General features: G+C 35.2%; 1 protein-coding gene across 1 annotated transcript in view; it reads left to right on the plus strand.

The window, feature by feature from the left end:
* Nucleotides 1–14,208, plus strand: part of SPATA22 (spermatogenesis associated 22) — a 38,669-nt gene that overhangs the window by 1,434 nt on the left and 23,027 nt on the right. The window contains exons 2-6 of the mRNA XM_037809656.1: nucleotides 244–372; nucleotides 2,256–2,316; nucleotides 2,446–2,541; nucleotides 7,896–8,238; nucleotides 10,150–10,279. Coding sequence (XP_037665584.1) covers nucleotides 244–372; nucleotides 2,256–2,316; nucleotides 2,446–2,541; nucleotides 7,896–8,238; nucleotides 10,150–10,279 — 759 coding nt within the window. The remainder of the gene's footprint in view (nucleotides 1–243; nucleotides 373–2,255; nucleotides 2,317–2,445; nucleotides 2,542–7,895; nucleotides 8,239–10,149; nucleotides 10,280–14,208) is intronic.

The raw sequence follows: 14,208 nt of genomic DNA on the forward strand, positions 1-14,208 counted from the left end.
CAAAACAAAAGTAGTGAAAGCACTCTTAAGTTAGAACAATGAAGGACTTTTTAGAGAGACAAATGAGGCTATTCAGGATCTTAAAAAGAATGTAAAACTCAATCTAAAGCTATAGAAATGTATTTATAATAAATATAAAATTAACATGTAGAAGTAGATAAATTGAAATTGTATATTATGTATACTAGTAATTATTCTATAACTAGATCTGTATATCTGAATTAATTGGTATGTTCAATTTAGGCTGTTTGCCTGTACCATTATTCAACCAGAAAAAAAGGAATAGACAACCATTAACTTCTAATCCACTTAAAAATGATGCAGGTATCAGTACTGTTTCTGACAGTTATGATTTCCCGCCTCTACCAACAGGTAAGAAAATTAGTAAGATAAAAATTTTCAGAAAATAAAAACTAGAATTATAGAAAATTACCAACTCTGTTTTTAATAATGAAAAAAAGAAAGTCTGCTTTTTTTTTCTTCTTTCCACTATCCAAATACAGATATTACTTGTCACTTTTGAACATTCCAGTACAGGAGGTTGAGTTTCCTTGTGTACAAGGGTGGCTTAGCATTTAAATGGAGTATCTTGGGTCTGGAACCTTTGTTCTAATGAAGTTGTAACTTATACTATAAAAATTTTTTACATTTTCAAAACACATATGGATATTATGACTTAGACCTGTGGTAAAGAACAGAAAGACTCAAGTTGTTCCAGGAACAAGGATAAGTGTGTATGGGTACACAGGAAGAATCCAGGAATTTCTGGGGCTTGACCCTAGAAATTTTTCTCTTCTTATAGCAATTTTGTCCTTCATTTGTTGTCTCTTTACTCTCTAATCCAGTTGACTTTTTATAGCTTCAACCATCACATGAACTATATTGCCCTTGCTGAGAATTTACATAACCTTTTAGTTCTAGTTCTCAGAACTTGTTGACTGCCCTCTGTATCTCTTGATCTAAAACTTAGAGACAAGGAGCCTTTGGTTCAGCTTATCTTTTTGAGTGAAGCCACTCAAATCCTGGCTTAGATTTTGGTTAGGTCTCTCACCTCAGAACTAATTTGTCATGGTGGTAGATGTGGAGAGGTCATAATGTTTGCTGACTACTTACTCCCTTCTGGAGGAAGGCATGAGCAGGTAGACATTCTGAAATTTACTTGGTACATGCTGCTTATATGCATTTACATTTTTTGGCACTCTAAAATCATTAATAGAATAATATGCAACTAGAATTTTAAGACATCTTTATATATATTAATACTTGTTAACTTTATCCAGTGTATAACCGTCGGCCTAAATCTACTTCCAAATCTATAATTATTTTATTTTATTCCACATTTGAGGAGTTTGAGGTATGAAGTTCATTTTTATGTATAAAAATTAGAATTTAGAAATTCACATGAGTGTGGAGAAGTGGGCAGTTATTGGGTCATCCTCCACCATTAAAAAATTTCTCCATTATTTGAAAATTGTTATAAGCAGCATGAATTTGACTTTGAAAAATAACACTAGGGGAAAATGTGCTTCCTCTTGGAGTAATGAACTCTCCAAGCTCTGAGAGCATCACTATCTTTTAGAGATATTATAGATGAAATTATTGTGTTGGATAGGAGATAGGACTAGATCATTGTTTTTCACATTTTTGTCCTGAGCTTTTATTTAGTCTGGGACACAACCAATCTTTAAAAAACATGAAATAGAAGAGAATGACTAGAGTAGAGTAGAATAGAAAATATCAGGGTACATCACACATAATAAGGATAAGAATTAATGGTGAAATTTTTTTATATCATCTCTCTGTCCCTCTTTTATACACCATGTGTATATATGTTCTGGGTTATGGTATATTTCTTGCAATCGGTTGGGATCAAAAAGGTTTCAGAAACATTGGATTAGACTGCATTCATATTATGAAGTACAAGGGACTATATATACTAGGATTGACTGTGAAAAAAGATGCTTTTGACCGCATTCATGTTATAAAGCACAAGGTACTGTATATACTAGGATTGACTGTGAAAAAGATTAAACTATTTCCTTTGCTTAAAACCCATGGGGAAGTAAGATATTCTAGGCAAAATAATAAACCAAGTTGTGACAAATTCACAACAAAGCGCTTTGAAAAGCAAGTCTGAATCTTCCAGGTTTTTCTCTTCTTCAGATTTTTAAACCCTCAAATTAAATGTTATGAAATAATTATTTTGAAAAATACTATCTATATTACTTTTATCTATGTTAATTATATCTTTTAAGATTGGGCCTGGGAAGCTATGAATCCAGAGTTACCTCCTTTAACGAAAACAACGAACACAGGGTATGTGTAAACATATAAACTAATGAATGTGTGTCTGTTACTGACTGATGCTATTCTTCTCTGTGTGTTTTATATTTCTGAATTTGAAAACAAACTATTAATATTTAACAAGACATATTTCTTTGAAAGGCAAATGCCACATTCTGTTTCTCGTCCCCTGAGAAGTCAGGATTCCCCTTCTAAATCTCTTCAATTGAGTACTGAAAGAAGCCAGAGTGGTTGGAGGTGAGTCTACTTAAAATTTCTCTTTCTTCTTCTATTCCTTCTTCTCCTCTTCTCCTCCTATTTGCTATTCCATGCTCCTTCATCTCGTCCAGTCTCCCTCTCTCCTTCCTCCCTTCCTTCCTATTAGAGAATTTGTAGGTATATAGAAAAATCATGCACAAAATACAGAGTTCCCATATCCTCCTCCTTTCTTAAACAATTACAGTTAGTAAATTTCTATACTTAATAATTAACTGTAGCAGTATTAGCTACATTTTATAAAAGAAGAGACCATGCTATATACAACTTGAAAAATAGATCAATTTGGCAGTTATTAATGTTTCCAAAGAATTCTTCATGTTATGGTGAAATTTCTGTAAATATTTGTCACCATGATTTCATCATTTTGTTAATGTATCTTGACCTAATTGACAATAGATAGAGTGGGGATCTCTGTATCTCGATGTTGGATATATTTAGAAATTGAGAGCCAAATAGAATGTTCAAGTTTGCCCCAATAAGATAGTCAGCTCCACAGTAAACAGAACAGACTAAGAAAGAAATACGGAGGCTGAGATGCATATGTGACTGCAGTGTTAGCAGCTCAAGAAATGAAGAGGACCATTAAGGAAGATGGGAAAGTACTTGTGGGCCATTGCCATAAGGATCTAAGTTTAATGTCTACAAATTATGAAAAAATGAATAGATGAAAAAAATATATAGATTATTATTAGGTTAGATTTTAGTATTCTTAGATTAAGTGGTTACTATTGAAAAATAATTTTGGAGAAAAGTGTTAGGAAAAACTCACTAAACACCTATTATATAATCACTCATTGTTAAGTGCTTTGATATGTTATTCTGATTATCCTTACAACAACTCTGTGAAGTTAAGATTATCCTCACTTTTATTAGATAAAGATACTATATATTTTTTTAGAATGGGAAAACTGTTTAATAGAGTAGTTAACAAATATGTCAAAATCATTTTTAATTAAAAAATTAAATTTGATTTTATTATTTATGCTAACTTCTTCAAGATTAGGACTTGAAAAAGGCCTGTTTACTGGTTGGAGGGATAATTCCAGCTGCAAGTGCTAGGAAAAAATCCATTCTTGCGGGCATTATATAGGGAATTAATTAACAGATTGCACTTTGGACAGGCAGCCACTATTGGATATTCAAAGTTGGAATGATAGATGATCTGTTAAAGACAGTTGGAATACAACAGAAAGTCCAGGAGCAGAAGGCATTTGAAAACCAAGCAGGCAGTTAGTAATCTGAAGGTCTTTTAACTGGTTCTATGCTTAGGTTTAGAGTCTAGGCTAGAGTTGCTAGATTCAGCAAATTAAAATATGGGATTCCCAGTTAAAATTGAATTTCAGGTAATCAATGAATAATTCTTTTAAGTAATAACTATGTTCCATGTAATATTTGGAATATAATTATTACTAAAATTATTGTTAATTTGAAATTCAGATTTAACTAGGCATCCTTATTTTATCTGGTAACCTTAGTCTAGGCTCTCTTGAGACATGGGATTTGCAAGAGCAATACAAACTCCCATTCTTATAGGTATTGTGCTATTAGACAAGTTATCAAGATAGTAATTCATTTGCCACAGTTAGGGTACTGGGCATTAGCAAGGGAAAACTGATATTACAACTTTTTTTTTTAAATGTAATTTTATTGAGATATATTCACACACCACACAATTCATCCAGAGTATACACTCAGTGGTTCACAGTATCACCACATAGTTGTGCAACAACTTTGGTCTTTTATGCTAAGGATTCTACTGTTGGTTTTAGAATCTGGGGAGAAATTTAGTTTGCACATGGTAGTTAGAAAATCTCAGTTGACAGGAGATGAGTACTTTGGAAGCTGGGAATTGAGCACCACCTGGCAAACAGATTCAGGTAGATCCATAAATTGGTTTTAAGGGAAAATAGAGATACAATATTTTTCTAAATTAACTTACTGTTCTCATTATCTCATTAGAAAAATAATACAATTATTCTAGAAAAAAATAAAAAGAAGAAAGTTATTCATAGTTACACTGATCCAGAAATAATCATTAATCCATCTTAAAGCAGAAAAGTCAAGCCATTTCTCCTTTTTTTGAGTCTTATGTTTTTAGAGAATTTAAACTAGATGATATCTAAAGTTCCTTCATTGTTAAATGTGTACAGTAGATAAACCATATAATTTTTTGATATGTTTTTGTAACCTTTGTACTGCCTTGTCTATAACTCTCATGAAAGCCCTTGATTGAGGATATTACAAATATATAATTTTATCTGCTCTTCTTGTTTGTGTAATATTTAGAATCCCTATTGCCTTATTCATCCAGAATTGTTTTCTTCCTACACATCATGTTTTTCAACCATTCCTGTTAACTATTGTATAAAAATAAAAAAATATAATATATAATTGTAGGTTAGTAACTCATGTAAAGAGCAGGAAGATCCCTCATATCTGTATCACTAAATTTCAGATCTTTTAAATCTCCTTCACCTTGCTCAAATGGCCAAAGATATGAAAAGTCTTCTGTTTCAGACTCTGTTTGCCTCTGAAACACTCTCTTAACTCTCCCATCCGTGTTATAGTTCTGGGCCACAGTTGAATGTTATAGTTTTAACTTACTGAGATTTTTAAACTCTGGACATCCTTAGCTTAAATCTCTGAAGCCAGAATTTTCTCATGTCTCCACAGACATTTATTTGATGAAGAGGAAGAGGATTTTAGTTTCTTTCTCTTAAAATTACCATGTTATCTTTTCTTTTATGTCAGTGTGTTTCTCTGCTCCAACATCTTCTCTTCTTTTAGATGATTTTGACTTTTTCATGGAAGAACATTTTTCTAACTTCTCTCTGAGCCTTTATAGTATCACTCCTCCTGTAATTGATTATATCCAGCATTTTGCTGGGTCTTCCTCATTTTTAGATATGTTACTTCTTTTCAGAATGTTATAACAATAGGTATTATAAAGATTGTATGCAGTATAAATATTTTTATACAGTATAAATATAAAATATATTTTTGATTGACTTTTCTTAATATTTTACTACAACTTAAGGAGCTGTTATTTGTTTTCCTACTGTTCTGAACCATGAGCAGTTGAGTATCGTCCAATCAGATATGCTTCTACATTGTCTAGGTGACTATACAGAGGAGAATTTACCATGAAATTAATGTGCTTAAGCATCAGGGTCTCTCATATTCATTGTTCCCTTCAAAGGTGCATTCTCTTCTGAGGTCCAAAGAAGAAAGCAGCAGTTTGAACAGAGGGTAGGCCTTGTGAAGGACTCTCCCACCCTGGGGCTGCAGGTGCTGGGGCTGCAGGCAGGGCTGGCAGGTGGCTAGTTCTACCTCTAGGTCCATCTGGCCCTAGTAACAGCCTGCTCTTGGAAACTTTGTTTAACATCTGAACCTCACCTTTGTCCCCAGGGAGAAGGATGTAAGAGAGACTGCTCCTTGCCCTGGTCAGGAGCCACTTCAGTGTAGTCTTCATGGCCTGGTGGGGGTGTCAAAGGCCTGGCCAAGCTGGATTGGCTGCTGAGGTAGCATCTGTGCTTGGGAGGGTACACCCAGTGAGATCAAAGGACTGTAGTTCTTCCAGGGCTCATTCTCAGGCTAGGAGCACCTCCTGAGCAGAAACTTGAGTGGAAATTTCAAATGTGCTGTTACCAATAAGAAGTTGTGAAGCTGAAAGAAACTTTTCTAAACCATGAATAATAATAAAAAATTCCATCAACCCTTCTAGGGAAAAGACAAAATTTTGTCTCTATTATCTCTACTGAAAATAAAATTACAAAATTATTGTCATATGAAGAAATGATCAATGTAGGAAAAAAGTCTTTTGGAGGTGTATCAGGCAGTTGATTAACAGCAATCCTAATAATATTTTTCCTGGATATGGTGATGTTTTGGTATTTGACAGCTTTTAAAAAATTGTAATTAGTTGTGATTTCTTTTCTTATTACTTTCATACCTAATTTTGTACCTAATTTTACTTAAAGAGGGCTCCCAAATTATAGAAGCTTTAGGTCCCATAAAACCTAGATCTGCTCCTGGTTGCTAGTGAAACACTTTTGTTCTAGACATTGTTTTGGGTTATTTTCCCTAGCAAGGGATGGTTGTATTCATTGCTCTTTTGTGATACTTGTGATATTTTCAGGATAATTATTCAGAATTAAAAATTTGTGACTTGGACTAGTTTTCCCTGTGAAACTCTTAACTAAACTGCTTAGACATTATACTTTTGATCTTTTTTTTTAATTAAATTCAGTTTTATTGAAATACATTCACACACCGTACAATCATCCATGATATACAATCCACTGTCCACAGTATGATAACATAGTTATGTGTTCGTCACTGCCATCTATTTCTGAACATTTTCCTTACATCAGAAAGAACCAGAACAAGAATGAAAAATAAAAGTGAAAAAAGAACACCCAAATCATCCCCCCATCCCACCCTATTTGTCCTTTAGTTTTTATCCCCATTCCTCCGCTCATCCATACACTAGATAAAGGGGGTGTGATCCACAAGGTCTTCACAATCACACTGTCACCCCTTGTAATCTACATTATTATATAATTGTCTTCAGGAGTCCAGACTGCTGGGTTGGAGTTTGGTAGTTTCAGGTATTTACTTCTAGCTATTCCAATACATTAAAGCCTAAGAGGTGTTATCTATATAGTGCATAAGAATGTCCACCAGAGTGACCTCTCGACTCCGTTTGGAATCTCTCAGCCACTGAAACTATTTCGTCTCATTTTGCATCCTCCTTTTAGTCAAGAAGATACTCTCAGTCCCACAATGCCAGGTCCACATTCATCCCCGGGAGTCATACTCTGTGTTGCCAGGGAGATTTACACCCCTGGGAGTCGGGTCCCACTATACTTTTGATCTTGACCTCATAAATATCATGTTCTGATCAGCTGATACAACTAACTTGGATTAATGTAGTAGTAAAATGCTGTAATAGATTCGTTAGTAGAGCTTTTAAGCTTTATATGAAAAGTGCAAAATTTCTAATTGTTAAATAGCTATTTACCCTGCCTGTATTTATTCTCCTTAGGATTTAAAATCACTGACAATCCATAGTTTAACTTTTTTAAAATTTTACTTGGTAAAAAATTAAGAAATAAAAGTATAAAGAAGTAATCAAAAGTCCTCAAAATCTCACCACCTAGGGTTGTTATGATGATGTGTTTGAAATTTCTAACTTGTTAATAGTTACAAAGAAGTTTAAAAACCTTAAATTACCATATAAATGCAAATTTTCATTATTGGTTTTTTAATTAAAAAACTATATAGAAACAAATATTTTATTATTTATTTTATTTATTCTCTTACTATTACAGCTACAGAGATGGCAACAAAAATAGTAGCTTGAAAACTTGGGATAGAAATGATTTTAGGCCTCAATGCAAAAGTACAAATCTGGTGGCAAATGAAGGAAAAAGTCCTTTTCCAGTGAGTTTGGGAGCTCAACAACAGAAACAATTAAGATTTTCTGAATATCCTAAATTATCTCACCAGAGAGAAATGGAAGTACTCAAACAAACACATTCATCAAATATATCTGGCTCCACAGTGAGAGCTCTAGACAAAAACAGTGCGTTACATGCATTTCAACCCAATTTTCATCAAAATCAATTTAAGAAAAAAATGTTGGATGATATTCCAGAAGAAAACACTCTCAAGGTAAATGTTAAAATATTAATATATTATTTACATGTTAACAATGTAATAACTATTTAGAAAGTTACAGAGATAAAAGCATTTGAAATCAATCCTATGACGTATTATTTGATTAGCACAAATATCAGATTCCATTGGAGTGGGTGAATGTTAATTTCCAAAATATTTTCTCAGAAAGTGTGAATTGCTGCTCCCTTTCATAGTTGCTTTAGAGTTTCCTACTGTGTTCCATCGTTCACTGTATTAATTATTGAGATGATGACACTTTATCTGTTGTCTGCAGATAGTATACCACTCTTCATATGGCATTTTAAGTTTTTGATTACAGAAATCAGCAAAGTTTTTCTGAAAAAGGCCAGACAGCAAATATTTTTGACTTAGCAGGCTATATGGTATCTGTTGTAGCTACTCAACTATACCACTCAATTCTGCCATTGCAGTTCAAAAGCAGCCATAGACAGTGCATAAATGAATAAGTATGGCTGTATTCCAATAAAAGTTAAGCAGCAGCAGGCTAAATTTGGCCTGTGGGCTGTAGTTTGCCAACCCCTGCTTTGTAATCTGGTCCTATTTTACCTTTCCAACCTCATTTTCCATGTTTCAGTACTTCGGAAATCCTCTAGCCATTTCAGACTCCTCACAATTCTCTAAACAGGGCATGTACTTTAATATATTTCTGCTTTGGTTTATATTCTTCCCTGTACCTGTACCTGAATCTTACGTCCTCTCTTTGCAGTCTCTCATTGTTCTTTGTACAAGCCTTTTATAATTGTGTGTGCTGGTTGTTCTCTATCTTCCCTCCCTTGCCCACAGGCCCAATAGATTCTTCACTGGTACACAGCCCTTCTCTGTGCTGAATCTTCAGATGCAATGCATCATCCCAGGAACCCTTACTTGCTGGTTTCTGGTAGGGGTCAGCCAATGGGAGTCACTGGCAGGACATCAAAGGGTGGGTGGGTGAATTCTGGTTCTTCTGGAACTTCGACTAACATAGTTTGCTACACAGTGTTTCTCAACTAAGATATGGCATAGTTACCTTGGTAACAGTGACTCACTGGCAGTAATCCTCAATGGGAGGCATATCAGAATGTTGATTAGGAGGAGGAGGAGAAAAGAAGGTATTGGTAGTTATAAAAACATGTCCCATCAGGTGTTCTTTGAAATATCCTCTGTCCCCACAAATAAAAGTATCCTCCACCCTTGAAAATTAGTATCTTAACACACTATTATTCTTAACTGGTCTTCAAAAATGCAAAGTGTTTTCCCTTCTCAGGGCTTTTATACTTGTTCCTTCTGTCCTCACTCAGCAACCCATTTAAAATAATAATCCCTGTATCTATCCCTTTATTTTATTTTTAATGCACTGAATGAATCAATTCCTGACATTTTATTTTATATTTATTTATACTCTGAATCCCTCATTAGACTGTAAAATCTGTGAGGGCAGATACCTTATCTGTTTTGTTCACTTCCTTAAGAGCTATGTTTGGCACACAGTAGGTGCTCAATAAGTATTTTTGGAATGATGAATGTATCTGGATCCCTTTCTGGAGTATGAGCACATTAGGGAAAGGAATTGTGTTTTACTCACTTGTGTTTATCACAAGATCTGGCAGATGGTACTTAAAAAATATTCAAAGAATGAACAAATGAGTGAATGTGTGAATGAATGCTCATATAGGTAATTCTCATCTTGATTAATTGTCTCCAATGAATCCTGGGTTCTCCTCCTATAATGTACTAATGATGCCTTTAATTTAAGGAAGTAATTGTATTAAAATTTTCCAGAGTTCTTTTTACACATTTGTGAATTGCTATGGGTGCAAGGACTTAAAAACTTTACATACAGGGTGAAAAGGTGTGGTGAAAAAATGGAAAGATTTTTCTAATGCTGTGTTTTTCTTTTTTCAAAAGGAAGGCTCATTATATCAGTTAAAATTTAAGGAAAAAGATAATTCTTTAAGAATTATATCTGCAGTTATTGAAAGCATGAAGTACTGGCGTGAACATACACAGAAAACTGTACTTCTGTTTGAAGTATTGGGTAGGTATAATACTTGGACAACAGTTTTGTATGTCAATGGTAATACCCAGGGGATCGTAAGGAAAAATGAAGCTTTGCAAAATGAGATTTTTGGTTTGTTAGGAATTTCTTCAGTTCCTGGATCTGTCACTGATTTGTGTGAATTAATGCAAATAAGCATTTTTAAAAAAAGTGTTAGTATTCTTCTGATTCATAATGTTAAAACTGGAGAGAATCTTACAAATAATTTAACCCAACCTTTTCAGGTGGGTGAGGAAATCGGGCAAATAATTAAAATATACTTGGCTAAAATCAAAAGTTAATTAGCAGCATAGCTTATAATTGTGCCTAAGAATCTCCCCCTGAGTGCCTCTTTGTTGCTCAGATGTGGCCCTCTCTCTCTAACTAAGCCACCTCGAAAGGTGATCTCACTGCCCTCCCTGCTACGTGGGACCTGATTCACAGGGGCATAAATCTCCCTGGCAATGCAGGATGTGACTCCTGGGAATGAATCTGGACCTGGCATCGTGGGATTGAGAACATCTTCTTGACCAAAAGGAGGATCTGAAATGAAACGAAATAAAGCTTCAGGGGCTGAGAGATTTTAAATGGAGTCGAGAGGTCACTCTGATGGACATTCTTACGCACCATATAGATAACACCATATAGTAATGTATTGGAATAGCTAGAAGTAAATACCTGAAACTATCAAGCTCCAACATAGTAGCCTTGAATCTTGAAGACGATTGTCTAACAGTGTAGCTTACAAGGGGTGACAGTGTGATTGTGAAAACCTTGTGGATCACACTCCCTTTATCCAGTGTATGGATGGATGAGTAGAAAAATGGGGACAAAAACTAAATGAAAAATATGGTGCGATGGGGGAGATGATTTGGGTATTCTTTTTAACTTTTATTTCTTATTGTGATTCTTTCTGATGTAAGGAAAATATTCAGAAATAGATTGGGGTGATGGATACACAACTATATGATGGTACTGTGAACAGCTGATTGTACACCATAGGTGATTGTATGGTATGTGAGTATATCTCAATAAAACTGAATTTAATTGAAAAAAAAAAGTTAGTTAGCAGCAGAAATGGATCTAGGACCCAAGTCTCCTTATTCTCAATCTAGTGTTCTTTCTACTATACTACACTAAATCCAGTTGTAATTTTGTATATAAATTAACTCACATTTTAAGTGTTATGGAAGAAAATTTATAAAATAAACAATCTTTTAGCAATATGAGTAAATGTCCTAAAATTGAGCTGTTTTATAAATTATTATTTAAAAGGGGAAGAGTTTTATAGAATACTTCTGGCACTTGATTTTACCTAGAGTGAAGAGATAAACATCTAAGAAGTAGTGATTCAAAACATATTTATTTCCATAGTTTAAATAAAATAAATATTTCATTTAAATTGTGAAATACTTCAAACAAATAGAAGAATATACAGAATATAATAAATATCTGCATACCATGCTATGGATATATTTTAAGCCCCACCATTTTTCCTCTTACTCTTGAGGATAACCACTATGGTATTTTTACTGTCCATGCCTTTATAATTTTACTATATATATCTGGTTCCATAAATTATGTATAGACACACACACAGTATTGTGGGGTGTGTTTTAAAAATATACATCTTATATTTTCACCCAATACTATGTTTTTGAGCTTTAGCCATGGTGGTTCATGCAGGTGTAATTAGTTACTTTTTAATAACTATATAGTTATACAATTATCATCAAGAATCAAATCTCCTATATTACAGTTCAACAGATTCAGGTATTTCCTTCTAGCTATTCTAATACACTAGAAACCAAAAAGCAGTCTCTATGTAATGCATAAGAATAACCTTCAGAATGACCTCTCAACTCTGTTTGAAATCTCTCAGCCACTGAAACTTTATTTTGTTTCATTTCTTTTCCCCCTTTTGGTGAAGAAGGCATTCTCAATCCCAGGATGCCAGGGTCAGGCTCATCCCCGGAAGACATGCCCCACGTTGCCAGGGAGACTTACACCCCTGGGAGTCATGTCCCACATAGGTAGGAGGGTAGTGAGTGTGATGGTTGGGTTCATGTGTCAACTTGGCTAGGTGGCCTAGCTGTCTGGTCAAGCGGGCACTGGCCTGACGATTGCTGTGAGGATATTTGAGGCTGGTTAATAAACCAGTGGGCTGGTTTGTCGGATCATCAGTGAATTGACTGCAGCTGACTGATGACTCATCAAGGGGGGCGTGCCTTCCACAATGAGAGAATGCAATTGGCTGGATTTGGTCTGGGTGATCAGTTGGAGGCTTATAAGCTGGACGATTAGAGAAACTTCACTTCTTCTTCGGCTGCCCAGTGAAGCATTTCCTGGGGAGCTCGTCGAAGTTGCCGGTTTGTTTCCTGAGGAGTTCGTCAAAGTTGTTGGTTCGTTTCCCGAGGAGTTCGTCGGACGTCTTCCTTGGAGTTGACAGCTTGTTGACGGCTCTGCAGAATTTGGACTCTTGCGCTCCCGCAGTTGCGTGAGTCACTTTTACAATTTGATAATCAGAGACATCTCTCGTTGATTCTGTTTCCAAGGAGAACCCTAACTAATACAGTGAGTTTATTTGCAGAGTTGGGTGAGAGAAAGAGGCCACATCTGAGCAACAACAAGAGGTTCTCTGGGGGTGACTCTTAGGCATAATTATAAGTAGGCTTAGTTTCTCCTTTGCAAGAATAAGTTTCATAAGGGCAAGCCCCAGGATCAAGGGCTAGACTTATTAAATTGGAAGTCCCTAATGCTTGTGAGAATATCAGGAATTCCTCAGGTGAGGAAGTTTAATATTTCCACATTTCCCCAGCCCTTCAGGGGTCCTTTGCAAATACTTTTTAATTTTCTGCCCAGAATACTCTGGGGAGCATCGGGGTATTACATTAACCTGTACAGAATAACAAGATCTCATTCCCCATTTTACATTCCATGCAACTGTGTTGTTTAAATAAACTGACCGTACAGGTTATTTAGAAAGTGTGCTACAGAGAATATAAAGTTTGTATCAAATAAGCATCTCTTAAATAACAGTAAAAACTCAGGAACAGATGTGACTGCTGTAAGAGCCTACAGTCTCTGAACCTTTACAACAAGTCTCGCTGAACACTCCACACTCCTGCATCGTCAATTGCTGTCTCTGTTCATGTTCTATCCTCTGATACCTATGCTTTTGAATTCAATTCTCAGCATCTGCTCATTATAGTTAGTTTATAGTAGTGAGGCCTTACAATATTTGTCCTTTCATTTATGGCTTATTTCACTCAACATAATGTCCTCAAGTTTCAGTCACCTAGTCATGCAAGTCTCATGACTTCATTCCTTCTTGCAGCCATTTTATAGTCCGTTGTATATATACACCACAGTTCCTCTTCCATTTACCAGTCAGCGTACCCTTAAGCTGCCTCCATTCATTGCAAATCGTGAATACTGCTGCCATAAATGCCAGTGTGCAAATGCTTATTCGTGTCCCTGCTTTCAGTTCTTCCAAGTATATACAAAATAACGGTGTTGCAGGATCATATGGCACCTGCATACGAAGCCTCCTGTGGAACCACCACACTGCTCTCCAGAGGGGCTTCACCATTCTACTTCCCTACCAACAGTGAATAGGTGTATTTCACTCTCTACATCTTCTCCAGCACTTGTATCTTTCTGTTTATTTTTTAAACAGTTTTATCCACACACCATGCAATCCATCCTAAGTGAACAATCAGTAGTTCCTGGTATAATCACATAGTTATGCTTTCACCACCACAATGTATATGAGAACATTTCCATTTCTTCAGCAAAAAAAAAAAAAAAAAAAAGAAGAGGAAGAAAAAAAGAAAAGAATAAAGAATAAAATAAAATAAAAAAGGAGAGACAACAGCAACAACAACAAGAATCCCATACCCTTTCCTTGTAACCCCCTCTGTTGACAT

The sequence above is a fragment of the Choloepus didactylus genome, chromosome 18, assembly GCF_015220235.1.
Source record: "Choloepus didactylus isolate mChoDid1 chromosome 18, mChoDid1.pri, whole genome shotgun sequence".
In the NCBI taxonomy this organism is placed as follows: Eukaryota; Metazoa; Chordata; class Mammalia; order Pilosa; family Megalonychidae; genus Choloepus; species Choloepus didactylus.